At 36.7% G+C, this 17,255-nt stretch overlaps 1 protein-coding gene across 3 annotated transcripts in view; it reads right to left on the bottom strand.

Moving 5' to 3' along the window:
• Positions 1-757: 757 nt before the first annotated feature.
• Positions 758-17,255, bottom strand: part of MIGA1 (mitoguardin 1) — a 30,273-nt gene continuing 13,775 nt past the window's right edge. For 2 of the 3 annotated variants that reach the window (XM_071565360.1, XM_071565359.1), the window contains exons 8-16: positions 11,256-11,356; positions 7,208-7,326; positions 6,959-7,031; positions 6,536-6,622; positions 6,315-6,413; positions 5,898-6,032; positions 4,503-4,556; positions 2,779-2,895; positions 758-2,448 (exon numbers count right to left, since the gene is read on the bottom strand). In XM_071565360.1, the coding sequence (XP_071421461.1) occupies positions 2,230-2,448; positions 2,779-2,895; positions 4,503-4,556; positions 5,898-6,032; positions 6,315-6,413; positions 6,536-6,622; positions 6,959-7,031; positions 7,208-7,326; positions 11,256-11,356 (1,004 nt within the window). In that variant the 3' untranslated portion in view covers positions 758-2,229. The remainder of the gene's footprint in view (positions 2,449-2,778; positions 2,896-4,502; positions 4,557-5,897; positions 6,033-6,314; positions 6,414-6,535; positions 6,623-6,958; positions 7,032-7,207; positions 7,327-11,255; positions 11,357-17,255) is intronic. The other variant, XM_071565361.1, reaches the window with a different exon arrangement.

A 17,255-nucleotide genomic window follows, 5' to 3' on the forward strand; every position in this document is an offset into this window, starting at 1 on the left:
ATTTTGGATGGGAAATAGATCAGTTAAATTTCCAGCCCAACTCTGTGGACTGTTCAGAGCTCTATGAGTGCATGAAAGCGCTGGTATTTTAACAGACACACATGTTTAAGTTGGATATTATCAAGTTCTTCTCAATTTTCTAAGTATCTTGGTGTTGCACTAGATCTTTCTCATTCTCTTGTTAAAAAAAATCCTCTCATTTTTGACAGAACACCAACTTTTAAAGTATCTGGAAACATTTATAATCTCATGTGCAATGCTGTTGGACTTTCTTCAAGAGCTTTTTGTAAATAATAAGAAAATCTTGATACACTTCTGTGAAAAAGGGCATTTCTGTTTCTCTGCTATGAATGTTAAGTTGTAATTTTTTTCATATAATTTTATTAGACCTGACAAGCCTCAGCACAGTTTCCTTTGCTACCTACAGCCAGTACATTCGCTGTGAAAGATGCCACTTACCCTGTTACTATTTTCAGCTACTCCTATTGATTCTGAGCCCAAGAAGACACCTTTACTGTTCCATACCATTTCATTCATAGACTCGCAATACCTGCCAAAATAGCTTAAACATACTTATCTGCTCAAAAGTAAAATAAGATAGGTGAAAAAAATCTTCACATGCCCATATTGAAGACATTGCAGAGAAAATAAAAAAAAGTCCAGCATGGAGCATGGTGCCAAGCTCAGCAACTTCAACAGTGGAAAGAGGCCAAGAGCAGCATTTGGAATTTCTGTTTTATTACACATAGAAGTATACTTTCTTTTTTTTGTTAAATAAATTATAATCAGTTGGCATTTCGCACAAGTCATATGACACATTTTCATATTTATCAAATGAGTACAACAAAGGAACAAAATGTTGCCTTCAGTAAAATCTATGAATTACACAGGCCCTACTCTTGAATATCATAACTTTGGGTTTCTGTTTGCAACAGAAGCTGAAAGGTTTCTTGTCAAAGTTTGTTTTGATATCCTAGATTTTAACAACATGCTTCTCAAGTATTTGAATATTTGAAATTACTCTGTAATTACTTACTCTGCATTTCTTGTCACAGGATAGATTCTTGTGGGCTGACTTCGTGTGGCAAAGCATATGTAAGTTTAGTTTAAGAGCCTAAAACTATGAAGCATTGCTTCAGTTTACAGAAATTCAAAGATTATACCTCATCACTACCTCTGGAACAGTAAAGACCATTATTGTGAGTTCCTTCATGCCTTCTGACTGTGCTGTGCTGCCTGAAGTTCAGGGTTCCAAACCCTGAGCCCCAGTTTTTACACTGCACAGAGATGGCCACAATTGCTTGAATTTCTTAAATAGACACTTGACTTCCCAGAGAGAAGGGAGGAAGACTGAAGGAAGACTGCTTTTAATTGTAAAACACTTTCAATTCTGTTTCATGATTAATAAATCCTATCATACATACTTATTTAAAAATAGATTTTGAAATGCTACATATGAACTGATAATGCTATTGGTTTATTTACCACCATACAGAGTAGTAACAGTTTTAGAACAAGGAAAAGTTTTAAATTAATTGGTGAAGCTAGCATAGCTTTTTAAATAGAAATATGTATTTTAAACACCTTACTGATGTTTAGATATTTTAAAACAAAATAAAGTAAAAAAATGCATACTGGCAGTCATTGCTGCCCAACAGTGCTGCTGCATTTCCTGCACTGGTCCATTACACTCAGTACAAAATGGCTGCTTATACACACACAAATGTAATTCCAGGGCAGGGGCAACAAGTTCAATTTTGTGAGTGGGATTGTTGCACGTGTCACATGAATCAGAGACTGCACATACCCCAGTCAGAACACCTTCTAGATCTAGACACCTAACGATGAGACTCTGCAATGAACATTTTGTACTATAAGCCTTTAAAGGAAACAACTCCATCAGCTTCACTTACAAATTATCTGTGCAAAAGTACAGTATTTCATAAATAAACTTTACCCAAATATTACAGAAAAAAGCTTTGGGATACATGAAGTATAAACACAGCAACAGCTGAGCTGCAAAATTAATTTAGGTATATACAATAATACGCTGCCCAGTTCTTTTCATAGACATACATTTAACCTCCCTGAGTCCTTTTCCATACTTAGTGACATGATGCATTTCCAGTTGCTTGCTCAGTGACAGCCATGGTAGCTTCGGCATTAGAGAAAAAGGTAGAAAGGAGGGCACCAGTGTGCACTCCCTGCCAGTTGTCATGGATTTTAAGCTTACTGTACTTTTGCTTCTAAGAGCCCACTGGTCACGACATGCCCATGACCACTTACACAAGCACCGACATGTCTCAGTGAATCTGCTCCAAGATAGGCCATTAACAGTTCTGTGTGTCGGATCAGTAACTGTGTGAGATCTTCAGCCAGACTCTCCATAGTTGAATATCTCACCTTTTCAAAATCAAAAATGTCTTTAAGGAAGAAAAGCACTTGATCCTAGTGTAGGGGAAAAAAAGGAAAAATTTGTATTCAGTTACAAGAAGGAAAAAAAGTCAGCAATGCTAGCAGCTATTTCTTTTACATGTTCCCTAAAAGCCCCCATTTATGTATTATTTTGGTGCTGAGACAGAAGTGCACTAAAACAGACTTTGCAAAACAGTTCTAGGCTTAAAAAAATTATGAAAACATTTTTCATGGTTTCTTATTGTTAGCCCTAATCTTAGGAAAATGGAAATGTATGCTTATAAGTAAGACCCTAATTTATTTTAATCCGGAAGATTTTTTCTTTTAATTGAGACAAATGGTAATTAAAAAAAAGTTGCAAACCTTGAAGAAGCAGCATAAGTCATAAAGGGAATTTCTAGGGCCCAAAAAGCCCCACGCCAAAACAGGGCTGATATGTTCACATATAGCATAGAAATGTGCAAAAAATCCATCAGGCACCTAGTGATGTAAAAATTGTAGACAAAAGTTACACAGTAAATTTAGTATAAATCTCTATTATTTAACATTAAGTCTTCATAAAAGCCTAACTCACTACATCAGGGATGTAGTAACTTGAATCCCATTAAGTCACAGGACAACTGTACCAAACAAGTGTCATGATTTTTTAGAAAAGGTTTTTACTTCAATGGTACTGTGTAATTTAAATACTTTAAGATCAGTAAGTTCCAAAAGATCACGACTCTCACTCCCATATGACAGATCAAATATGCAGTAGGTATATCTGAAACTTCCAAAAAAATAGGCAAATTGCACAGTTTTAGAAAAAAAGTTAAAGCTTACAAGGATCTATCTTTAAGTCTAAAGAAAAATATAAGGTATCTTTGAATGTCCATTCTGTTGCTACTTTTACAACCTACAGGAACTCATAAAATGTAACATAGTGCAAATGCATAAATCATATATGAATGCACAGTTTATTTTATTACTCAAACATGTATAACTTACAACATCAATTAATTTATAAAACAATAAAAATGTAATTTAATAATTAATTAAAACATAAAAAACAACATAAAAAACATCCATAAGTAAATTTAAGTTCATCAACCCTCTTGTGGTCTCTCCCTTCATTCATTTTTGAATGACTCTGGCAGTACCGATGAAATCTGTCCCAGGGATAAAAACTTACACATTTAAAAACTTAAAAATATTGAGACTTCAGTATAGATAGGAATGAGAATAGGGTAGTTGTGCATTGAAATAGACAAGAAAATAGGTTATTACACCATCTATTTTCGACCTAGACGTTTATATAAAACTGGCATATACAATTCCCAACCATGCTGACACAGGGATGCAACATCTCAAATCTCAAGGCAAAACAGTAGCTGAGGGAGGACCTTTTACAAAACACCAACTGCCATGGGAAGTAACTTTTTTACAATGAAATATGGCAGAAAACAGTCATGTAAATAGGTGTTCTCAGAACCAGAGGAAGGCGTCAGTGCCAATCACTTGAGCAGAGACTCCTCATCTCCAGTGGGCAAAACCACTTCCAGTGGCTATGGATGTCCTGCTGCAAACTGAGCTCTGCTTTGCACTGGCTACTACAGGGGTGGGGCCCTTCCTTCCCTCCTGGGTCTAATAAAATCCGCCAGTGGTGAAAGTAGGAGCTGCTGGCACAGAATTCTACTGAGTCCCTTCACAGAGGGATCAGGATGCACAGGGGGGCTAAGGTGGCTGCAGCAGAATTCCTGCAGCTGGTATGTCAGGCAGGTAAAGGGGCAGGATGAATTTGATACAGCCGTGGAGATAATGCAGGGAGATGGGGCTGAGAATCCTGGCATAAGCAAGCGAGATAGGAACTTAATGACCTTGGTCTGCAAAAGTCTGAGATGTGAGTGTGGAGTGACAAGTCAGGGAAATTAGTCACCACTACTGACTGGACCTAAACTAGGCTGAAAATCTTTCAGTTAGACTTTTTGCTAAAAAACAGGTATTAGGGCCCCATGAGCTAAACTACAATTGGCAATCTCTTGTCTAAACTTCAAATTCCTAGGAGCCAATCAATGACTTTGCTCCACATAATTTGAAGGGCAACTTACCTTCATTTGCTGTCTCTTCTGCTTCAGTACTGACCAACAACTTGAAGCCACAGCCTAACGGTAAAAAAAAATATATTCTGGGGACATGCATTTTCTTTGGTTTCAATCTTGTGTTAACACAAAGTTTAAAACTATAAAACAGCAGCTGCTACAAATAACCAAAATTGCACATAGGTCATATTTGTTATTTCAGATCTATCTTAGCAACATTTTATTTAGTTTAATTCAAATGTAATTTCGCATCCTTGACTGATTTTACAGTTACAACAGTTAGAAACACTCACTGGGTTTAACTGAGGACCAGTCTCTAATATACCAAAGCATGTGCTCAGACATAACTATTTTAGATATTAACTGGAATGTGAACACATTGAAATATCATTTTTCATTTTAGCAAAAACATTCTTGCAATAGCTTCAGATTCAGCTAAGAAGTTTTGTCCAAATATGGACCTGTGAAATACAATATACTGATATCAGTACTGGGCTTTTTCCTCTCAGAGCTTGTAACTATCCTCATCTGACTCTCCTTCAGTACTGCAGGAGAATTAACTATTCACATGCACAGTATTACCACATAAGTACAAAAATATATATGTTACCTTTTTTTTCTCTAGAAGGAGTATTTCAATTGAAACACAAAAATAAAAGGAAAACTGGCAGTTAACAGATGAAATTACAGTAGTGTCTGTACCAGCTGACCATGGCAGAAGCCTGTCTCTAGCAGAGAGGTGAGATCTATTTCACAAATAAACAGGCACATCTGAGAAATCATAAATTGTAATCAACATTTCAATGCCTGTACTGTATTAATTTAATTTGGATTCCTTGCAACTTTGTGCCTTATTGCTAAATCTCTGGTCTATGAATCAAAACCTGGATCTAATATGTAAGATGTGGCTAATGGAAACTCCCCTTCTAAAATTCTGCTTCCTCTGAGAAAACTAATTTTTGCAGGACAAGTGAATTTCTCTGATGCATTCAATAATACTCTATGTTTTGGGCCCAGACTTGTAGCTTTTAAATTACTATTATGAAAAACTTGATAATACAATCATTTTAATTTTTTTGAGGAATATTTCAGGTACATATTTATATTGGAAGCTAAATTGGACTTTATAGTGATGGATGGTGCAGTTTCTTTGCTTCAAATTTAAGGTTATTAACCTGACATATACACAGTCCTTATCTTGCAGTTGTTGGATTTATTCTTGTTTTTAGATTAAGGACATTCTTGTTTTTAGATTAAGGACACAAAGCACAGATTACCAGAACAGTTTCAGCATATAAAGAAACTTCCATCAAATGCTCACACCAATGTTATATTGATTACACCATCTACATATTGTAACATACTACAGATTAATCAGTGTGAAAACTACATCTGAATACTTACTGTTTCTTTAAAAGAGGAATTTAACCAGCGATTATTTACTACATTCTGTATAGATATTGGTGGATTTTCTAAATCTTCAAATGAATCCATTAAGATGAAGTCGAGAACAACATCATAAAAATTCAGATTTTTCACCTGTATTAAATGAGAACATGATCTAAGTAACCTAGTTTTTCTTTCAGCAGTGGAATTCAGCGTGCACCATATTCTAATGCTGTATTAACATGCATTAAAGACACTTTGTCACTAAAGGAGACATTAAAAATGTACTAAGCTGGTGGATGCCATTTCTATATGTCAGCAATACAAATAAAAAAAGAGTTGCCTTTCCCACAATTCTGAATTGTAAAACTTTATTTTTAGATCCTATGGCTTGCTTGTTAAGCCTAAAAGCATTTCTCAGAAACTCAGACTCACTCCTCTAGCAGCAAGTTCCATTTCGGTATTATCCCAGTGATCTGTTTGTTCCAAAAAATATATCATTTCATCAAAGACATCTTCAAATTTCTTTGGATTCTGTAAAGTAAAAGCATTGAGTATCAGCAAACTTAAGAGGAGATATAGGTTATTTACACTAGAAAGTGAATTTTGGTAGAAGTTACATAAATAATAAAACATCAGGTAAAAAAGGCTTTTACCTTTCGTGCTCTCACAATTAAAGCAGACAAAATTTTTCTTCCACTTTCAGCCAGGAATATTCTGTTTGCTGTTTCTGAAAGAATTATCTAGAAAAGGGTTCAGAAAATACACACATGTTCATCCACAGCTTACACGAAGTGACCTTAAATGCTTCAATCAAATTTCATATAATTATAACCTCTTGTATAGTGGGCAAAGTCCTAATAAGCCTCTGGTGCAAAGGTTCCAAAGCTAATCATAAAACTGGGACTCCTCTCCAAATACATCTCATTTCAGAATTACAGAAATGTAAAAGCAACAAGAAAATACTTAACTACAGAATAAGTGATAAAATGCTAGCACAGAAAATGCATTCTGTTTCAATGCCATGTACTTTAGTTAAGGCTTAACAAGACAGACAAAGCACTCTCCTTACTGTTTACCTGAAAAGCTTGTCGAATACAATGAAGCTTAGCAAGGAAGTCACTGTCTCCCAGACATTCAAACATTTCTGTCCTACACAAAATAGAAAAATTTTCAAAGACTATTAAAAAAAGAAGCACAAGAATATTCATCTAATTCTTAAAAAAAATACCTATTACAAGTAACTTCTAAAAAATGAATTCTAGATAGAATATTTAATTTTCATTCTTACTTTTCTTGACAATAATTAAACAGACATAAATCAATACCTTAACACTCGTGAGTAAATTTTGCCCTCTTCTGCCAAGTGCATGGCTTCCTCGTACAAGGGGCAATGGCAAAGGGAGTCCAGACCATACGTGTTACGAACATCTCTGTGTTCTGTAAGCTGAAACAAAATTGTTTTCAACTTCATTAAAGAGCTTGCTAACATGATTTTTGTAAAGATAAAAGAAACTAAAATTTTCCTGATACTCTACTGAAAGATGTATCTTTTCTTGCATCTTCTTAAAAGGGGCAACACTCAACTTGTAAACAGAACAGATACACCACACATTGCAAGACTTATTTCATAACTCTTCAAACCCCAGAAAGTTACAGGTTCAAGTTTCAAAATATTAATTAACAATATGTAGGCACTTAGTTTTCTGTTTAATTTTCCTAATCTTAAATTGTATAGTTAAATCTAGTAGGTCTCAAAGCTGTTTAAAGAAAATAATTGTCAGGTCACTGAGCATAGAATGATTGCACCAGCAAAGCTTTAGGAAACCAGAAATAGTAACATCCTCCCACCCCTGTTTTTGTTTCACTCATAAATACATTTGCTGTTACCAAAGCATATTGTATGAAACACAGATATTCAGGACGTTATACTAGAGGCTCACAAAAAGGTTTTCATTATCAGCAGTTTTAATTCTGTGACTGTCATATAAATTAATGTGAACTTGTAGTCATTTTGAAATAAAGAAAAAATAAAAACCAGATTAATAAATCAAAGGGCATAAATAATACAGAGAACTCTTGCTTACAGGATATCATATTTAATCCACAAAAGAATGGGGAGCTAAAATTTCCACTACAAACATTACATCATATTATTAATGATTAAAAAAAAGTTTACACAGAATTCCATTTAGTTAATGATCAGAAAATGAATCTAATTTTTTTTGAAAAATTCTTTTTTCTTTTAATTACTTTTTTCCTTTTTATATCCTGCATGGGGCAAACCCCTTGTGTTTCTAGGCTATAAAAACATACCCCAGAAACAATTTTAAAAGTAATTCTCAAAGTAATTGAAACATATAAAAAGTTAACATATACTTTAGAATTCTATAAACAATTCAAATTAAAGTGTAACTTCATATTAAACCTCCATTAAAATTTTCAAATAAATACATGCTGAGAAGTTCTTCCTGTCCCTGAGGACACAGAGCCAAGTGCTATGTGAGAGTTCATGAAGACACGAAGCCGTAGGAGCCCAGTGTGCCTTCACCACACACTCCAGCTGAGCCAACTGCAGGAACTGTTTGGCCAAGTTGGCTTTCCTGCTAAAGGGAGAATATAAGCACGTGCCAATACCTGCTTTTGTCCATGTAAATATTTAAGCACATGAATAAATTAGAGATTTCAGTGCAGAGTTGGTGTTCTGACGGGGAAGAAAATACCATTATTTATCACAGTACAGAGTATTAATAACTTATTAGGGCAAATAGTTGTGTTTACCATCCCTTTTGCAGTGCTTCTGAGAGCCTAAGGGTGTTTAAGAATAGAAGACTGTCTGGGCTTGGGGACAGCAATTGTATCTAAACTGTCTTTATAAGGTTTCAGGCACCTGCATATTGTAGGTGTTCAGACAGTCACAACCATGGGTTAGAAGTCATGATGTGTGTGATCCTCAGCATCCTCTTGATTATCAGCCATAGCTAAGATGAAGTTTTGGAACATCCTCCTACTGTCCTGTACAGCTCATCAAAAGGGCACATGATTTAAATGCTGCCAACTGTCCCAGTCTTGTACAGCTCTTTCCTTGAAAACCATCTTCCTGTATTTTGTCCTCATATAACACAGCAGGCATTCTTGCTGCCTCCTGAGCAGCATCCCTATCCATTTCTATTCAAGCATCTATCTGTGTCTTGGTTTATGACAGTTATTTCTCCTGAGGGCAGTGAGCTAAATTTGATCTTACTGTGCATCAACACTGAAACATGAAAACAGTTTCCACTCCCTAAAACCAGAGTCCAGAGTCACATAAAAAACAGTCCTGTTCGCTGGGACAGGACACAATGCTGAAGGAAGACAAATAACTGTCAGCACAGTTGATGCCTGCAGCATGATGCAACCACTAAAAATGCTGCTACGTTCTAATTTCCTGGAAGGAGAAATTACTAATTCCAGTTGGTGCAAAATCATACAGCAGTATAAACACACACATGAATTTCAGATTTAAAAACTTTGCTAAACATCTGTATCAGGATGTGGAGTTTAGGACAGTTACTAATATTATAACTGCAATCAGGAAGGTTATGACAAAAGAACAATTGCGTATTTGGTCCTCAGCTGAGACAAATCCAAAGCTGGAAAGCCTCAGACCTTTTAGCCTAAATTAAAGCATTCCATTGTTTTGCCAGTGCAAGAATAAAAAATGAAAAAAAGGAGATAAACAAGAAGCTACTTGACATCATCATGTCTAACATCAAAGAATCTGATATTTCAATTCTAATCCAGTTACATGAAAGCTGTAACTATTCTCTACTAATGGCTGACTACACTAAGAACTAGTTATTACACCTTCTCATTGCCATAATTATTTGCAGTATTAATGTGAAGCACTTTTCCCCTCAAAGGATGGACAAAATGTTAAATGAAGGTAACAGTATATTTGTATGACAACACCAATTCACAGCTTTATTTTACCTGTACCAAACAATGATGTCCTGTAGCTACTGCTAGAGAGTCAACTGACTCTGCAGTTCAGGCCTAGTGACTCATTTAATCCAGAACATTGATGGTGTTTTGGCTTAAACACTAAACTGCAAGTTATACATTCTTTGTTGGTCTTCAGGACTTCTGTCAGCTGAGAATTTCACTAGATTGTTCAATAAATTCTCCCAAAGGAGAGTTTGTTCTATTAGCAAAGGACAGAAGAGTTGGAAAGGAAGAGAAAAATCTTTGTAACTTTGTCCTGGAAGAAAGAGTTGACAGCAGTGGCTCTAAGGTATCAGAACGTGGAGAACATTTTCAGGATACAAAAAGATAATTACATTGCCCATTTTGACTCAAACATTTCCTTAGCAAACACTGGGACAATACAGCTTCAGGATAGGATGATGATTCCACTGAGGTGATACATCCTGTTTCTGTTTGTTTGTTGTTGGTTTTTTTAAGCCAAGCAACACAAATGAGCTAAGGGATTATTCCCATCTTCACAGACCTGTAGAAACACTAAAAAAGTTCATGGGGAAAAAAAGATGTAGAGTGTACAAACTATAGTGGTTTACACCTGGTCTCACAAGCTGGTAGAGTTGATGCAAGTTTGAACTGTGGTCCTGCCCAAATTACAGGAAAAGAGTAACTAGTCTCTGTAGATACAATATTTGTTAGGAATAAATGCTGAGCACCACAACTTAAATGTGAATTACTAAATCAAGGTAATTGTGTTATGTAAAACCAACCCCTATAATAACAGTCAAAATTATAATTTCAAAGAATATGTATCCAATTCTCTCTTTTTACAACTGCCTGAGTTTAGTAGCTTAGTTGCAGTGCCTATATGAGAGCAGTATCTATCATAAGATGTACCTATTGAGGCCAATTGCCTTTCACATTATTTGGAGAAAAGTGCTGTTCAAGATCCCTTCAGCTCCTGAGAGGCCACGACAGGAGATATTCCTCATTCAAATAAGTGTGTCGCTGCATATGAGATTTTTCAAATACTTCAAGGGAGCTGTAGCAGACTTGAGCTAACAGACAATGTCCTGTTATCCAAAGATTATTTCTTTATGTATCCTTTGAGGTCTTATCAAAAAATATTAGAGAAAGTTAGATGAATTATGTTGTTGAGGAAGCTTCCCCATCTGACCATTCAGGAGGCTCTCTGGCAGCCACACTCCCAGTCCCAGAGACTTTCACTGCTGGAGAAACACTCTGCCAGTGCAACAAAAAAAAATCTGGTTACTACTAAGCCTGGAAAGCTTCTTTTTTTCTCCCTAAGAGGAATACATTTTTGCTTTCAACGATTAGCAAAAAAAATAGGATTCTTCTGTTCTCTGCTGAAACAGACCAATGAATCTTTAAAAAAGCAACCTTTAAGAATCTTACCTCAGCTGTGGAAACAAAGGAGTCCGTGGATGCAATGCTTAATGTATCTCGAAGGCAGAAATCATCTGCATTATCCTTCACAGTAATGTCTGTATTTTTATCTTTAAAATTAAAAAAATGTTTATTAGACTATGACAAAATTCCATTTGCATCTTGAAAGTGTTTTTTAACACAGTACTTCATTGGAAAGGCACAACATTAGACTACTGTGAGAGTAAATTCTCTCTACGACCCACTAACATATATACAGGTGACTGCATTCTTCTGTCTTTAAAGTGAACTCTCAAATGTCATCTGCAATGAAAGAAGAAAATAATACTTGCCCAAGGCTTTTGCCTTTTCTTTTACAGACTTCTGAAGATCTCTCTGTCTTATGATATTACTTTGCTGTACTGATCTAAGCCTCTGTTGAGTTTTTAACTTGGCTGTGTTACATAACAAATGCTCAATGAATTAGTCACCAAGAAATACCATTTTACATAAAAGTCCATTAATAAACCAAACCCAAGTTTTACTCTCACTAGAATATGTTTCATTTTCTACTTCTCATGTCTTTTTTTCCTTGCTGGTTCTTCAGAATAACAATTGAAGTTTTTAATCTCCACTGCATCCTCTTCCCCCCAAAAGCTCTTCTATTGAAATAACACATCCAAAAGCACTTCCTATAGCACTAGAATTCTTAAAGCCTTTAAAATAACCAATTTTTTTGCTTAAAATCATCTGCAATACAGTTTCTCTAAGTCCTTCTTTATTTTATTCTCAGATTTCAAGTGTTGCATTTACTACTATGTACATGGATTTTCACCATACAGAAACACTTTCACAGAAGGATTAAATTTGTAAGTCACTACATCAGACTTTGGCTTAACGTGCCCCATACTACATTCCCAGTAGAGCAGATGCAGTTATTTTGGGTTACTTTACCTTCAGACATTATACATGTGTTGCTAAAAGCCTGGTTTATTTCCAAGAGTCAGCAGCAACCAGCTACCCAATGTCATCCAGATCTGTTGCTACAACACAACTTCATTAAAAACACTGTTACATAGCAGAGTGGCCAAATGCCAACAATACTGGAATGGTTTACTCATCACTTCAAATGCTGCTACAAATCCATGTAACTATTATTTCAGTAGTTGTTATGGTTTTCTTAGTTATGGACCTGGAATGACAGCCCAAAAACTGCACACAGCAATAAATATCTGTCTGAGACTATTCACTTAGGGAAAAAATTATTAAAAGTTTGGACAAAGATTTTACTAGATTGAGCTAGGCAAACTGTAATCACAACTTCACCAATATTCATATGAAGTCTCTGATCTTTTCAGCTCTTTCTTACTAGTTCTTTTGACCTCTTAAAACCAACAGAAAAAGTACTGCAGCATCCAAGTTGGTTGAGAAACCATCACATACTGGAATCTGAAATGCTGGAACAGAAAACCAAACTGTGGTTTTGAAAAGTATTAACTCGAGCTTTGCTTAGAGCAGATGGGTAACATGATGTTTCTTTCTTATTTCTAGCTCATGATTTGCATTAATTCCTTTCTCATATTGTATTAGATGATTTTCTAATATACCTTTTTCACGTAAGCAGCTGCTGAAACTGCAATAACACTGTTAAAGCTAGGGTAGCACAGGGATGTGTAGCCTGGTTGCAAGTTTTTCCACTCTCCTTTTTACAACCTCTCCTTTTGGCTAAGTTGCTTTCCATAAGAAATTTGTAATTAAAACAAAAGTTTCTACATGTCACAGTTACAAAAGCCCTCTAGCGCCTGCTTCAAGTGCAATCCAAAGAAATGATTTTCCTAATTCTGCCAGTCTGCAGGCAACTCACAGCACTTCCTTCTTGAGAAGGAAACAGCCACATTCACAAGCAGCAACACAAATGACAAACTCCTACAAGAGTAAAGTATGGGCCATGCATAGAAAGATCTTGCTGATGCCTTTAATGAAGATGCCAAGGTAAGGACAAGTCTCACATACACAAAGTGCAGCTGTCAAGTAGTCTCATATACCAACTTGTTTGCAATCCAAGAACGTCTCCCCCACCCCTCCAGGGCAGTCCCAACTGTACCACAGACTGAAGACTCAAAGCCTATGGATATTGTGAGGTAACTACTTTGCTTTTGCTGTTATATGTGGGTTTATAACTCAACAACAAGAACATAACCCCAGACTGACTCTGAAGTAACTTCTGGGCTATTTGATTGATTACATATAAATGGGAATAATACTGTTTAACTAAGATTAATTTGGCATATATTTAAAAAAAGAATTGATGCAAATGAAGGAACCACAGCCCAGAACACCACAGAATCAGGGGCTCTTCTGTAGATCTTGCTTTTGGCCTGTTACAGATTACAGGAAGCTCCAGAGACAACAAAATTTTGAATACAACTATATTTGTTGAAAAATTCATAGTTCCAAGTTTTCTAATATGGCTTAAAACTATCACCAAGCCAATATGTTTTTAACCTGTTAGGTAGTTGGATATGGACTATCTGTGTTTTCACTCCAAGAAAATTCTCACTATTATAGGAAAAGGCACAAAATTTGCATGTTATGACACATGAAAAAAAGATTAAAAAAAAAGGTTGGTAATGTTGAGTGAAATAAATACCTCTGGCAAATGATATGTGCATACAAACCACAGCCTCCCTAAAGAAAACAAAACAGCCTTGTCAGCTTTTTCTGACTTTTTTTTAACACCCTAAAATACCCTTAGCCAAGCAGGTGTTTATCAAGACCCACACTGTGCAGGGAGCACACTATTATGAAAATTCACTATGGAATTTCACTAGGGTAAAAATTAAGTTACAGCTGGAGTACATACCATGCAAGCACCAGGAGAACATTCTTAGACACAAGAACATGAAAAAAGAGACAGTGGCAGAAAGAGACTCCTGGAATGAACAGCTGCAAGAGGAACCCACCCACCAGCGCCTGCAACTGCTCATGCAGTCATCCTTAGTTCTCATGGATTATAATACCTTCAGGAAAGGAATACTAGAAAGTATGTGAGCTTCAAATATACTTTACTTATTTGAGAAGCCAAGAAGTTATTTTGGGTTCACTTATATTTGTAAAGAGGATGAAGTAGAGTTTCAGATGTAATACTGACAACAGTAATACCATCAGGACTCTTGTAGTGCCTTAAAACACATATATGGTTATAAAGTTAGATTAATGGTATTAAAAAATGGAACAATATTGAGGCCTGCTAATGCCTGTGAAATTAATCCTAGCTTCATAAGGTTTTGCAAACAACTATCTATTTAAAACTAAACAAGATAAAAAACCCAAGCCAGAACCATGGTATTTTCACGTCTGTTCACAGAGTGCTAATCTAGAATATTTATCTGTCTTTGCTCTGGTAGGTTTGTATGGTGAGATAGAGCACAAAGCTAATCCTCTAAACTCTCAGAGCAGAATCTGACCTTGGAGATGAAACTGCACACAAATTAACTTCTTAGCATGCAATTAAGAAGCATTCACCTTCACATAATATTTTAGAACTCTGAAAACTGTTTATATGTTATCTTCCTGCCAACCCTGAATGAAACACAGTACGATCTCACAAGTGAGTCTGGCACCTACGGGCATCATTTAAAAAAGGAAAGCACTTAATCACCGGTAAAGAACTCCCTGGGATGTTAGTTCTCAGTGTCATCATTAAAGCTATAGTTTCCTATTCTGCCCAGCCCTCCCACTTTCAGTGGAAAACCAGTGCAGTTAATACATCATGAGCAGGAAAGCAAGGTAGGAAAGGAGAGACTTTCTAGACTCTGAAGAGGACAAAACCTTATAAATGAATCCTCTATGACAAGCCAGGGTACCCTGAGAGCAGCAGGGGCCAGTGCTCTGCTAGCCCATGGTGTGTGCCACTCAGGCTCCTTTGATGTGTGGCTTCATGCCCAGTGAAAATGAATTACAATAATCAGGTTCAGACAGCACAGAAGCACAAATCAACAAGGTTCAGCTCCATGAGAATGTGTCACAGTCTTCTAGCTAGTCACAAGTGGCACAGTGGTTTGACCCCCCTGTTGCTGAAACATCCAAAAGCAACTTTATTTACATTTATAAATAGTCCTAATTCTGCATATTGACTGAATGTTCATTAAAATATCACCAGTCCTACCAAGTAGCAACCTGTGGGGGTGACAGTATGTGTGTGATCTCTTAAGGTCTGAGGTGCTTGATGAATGCATCCTTAAGGACCAGAGAGCCACCTGTAGAATGTGGATGCCTTGTAACGAGTATAATCTTTCCATGTATGTGAGGTGAACTACTGACCAATAGTGTACTGGCATGTTATATGCAGGAGTAGATAAAAGTGAAGCTGTTACTAAAAATAAAGTCCTTTCTCTTTGGTGAGCCTTCTGATCACGCTGCAGCTTGAGTTGTCTCTGCATCCTCAACCGCCGATAAGCTAATCTACATTACCCCAATAAAGGGTGACCCCAATAGCTACCAAAGCATTACATGAAGTCTTGTGGGATACACCTAGAAAGCAGTGAATTTTGTCATGTCATATTTATAAAAAGAAACCAATCCCAGCCTTCAGATGGCACCTTCTGATGACTGGGTCATATAGCCACAGGTTAAAGTCAGAAATCAGTGGCTCTTCCCTGACTTTAAGGTTTAAATCCCTATCCTTTGTAGAAAAGTTGGGTTTCTGACCACCCTCACGTTTTCACATCTAATAGTTTAGGTAACAGTTTCTGTAGTTGTATTTGGTCTGAGAGATCTGGCAACCAAGCAAAGTTTACTCAGCTGTCAAATCCAGACAGTCTGTACAGATGGACGTGCAACACAAAGTTGTCACTGTTGCCTCTTCATAGGGGTCCTCCATTCTCCTGTAGTTCAGAAAGCATCGCAGCTCTGTTCTCCACAGTCAAGTTTAGTTTGAATTCCAGTGCTCCTTATTTCAAAGCTGAGCCTGTCTACTACGGATTTATAGCACAGTACTGTGGGGCCTGCCAGACACCTTAGTCATCAAATGTGAACATCACTGCCTTTTCTCAGTTCTTCACATCCTAAAACCAAGTGTGACCTACTGCTTTTTTGCACAGCCACTTTCTAGCGACAATGGAATGGTGTGTTCAACCCCACTCAGTGTGACTGAATATTAACTCATTGGGATGCCGAGCAGATTCAAAGTGGAACGTCACATTTACAGGAGAAGCAAGTACAAGGTTAACTTGCAGCCTCACTCATCTAGAACTGGCACCTTTAGAACCTTTCCTATGCCAGAGGCCTCCATAAGCAGGTTAAGTAAAAAAAGTCCTCTCGCTAGACAGAGAGCAGTCTCAAAACTAAAGGTATTTATCCCTTCATCCTCAGTTCCTCTACATCTGTGTGAGTCACTGGGTACTTAAAAGCAGGATGTTTACACCAATGCATTACTAGCAGCATCCCGTGCTTCTTTTCAAAGCAATTCACTTCCTATTTTTCTCTTAGTTATACTCCTTTGTTACGTGAAAAAAACCCAGTGTGGAATACTTGCGAAATGGCCCTTTCCTTAGTTACTACTGGTTACCAAGGAAGGCCTGGATCAAAACTATCACACATTTGGATTCCGTATTCAGAATGGAGCATATTTGACACAGGTAAACTCTGCAGGGACAGCATAATAACCTCAATCTTCACTTGAATTTCAGGGCAGAACTGTTTTACAGAATGCCGCAGACTCCAGTGACACTGCGCAGGAATGTGAGCAGATTCTGCAAACCCAGCTGCACACAGCATACAGTCCATGAACCTAAATTAGCAATCCATATGCTTAACTTTAAACAGTAAGACTTAAAGAACATCTTAAGTGCCCCACTGATTGGGGCCTGCTTGCATTCCATTTGCCTGCGAGAGTAGGAAAGAATGAGATAAGAATCCTTAAAAAGTTGTTCTCAACCAAGACATCCTCTGGACCTTTAGTTTACTAAATAACACCAATTACCAAACTTAAATTCAAAGACCAAATTAGTAACACTGCAAGGTTGCTAA

This window comes from Pithys albifrons, chromosome 10 (genome assembly GCF_047495875.1).
Source record: "Pithys albifrons albifrons isolate INPA30051 chromosome 10, PitAlb_v1, whole genome shotgun sequence".
In the NCBI taxonomy this organism is placed as follows: Eukaryota; Metazoa; Chordata; class Aves; order Passeriformes; family Thamnophilidae; genus Pithys; species Pithys albifrons.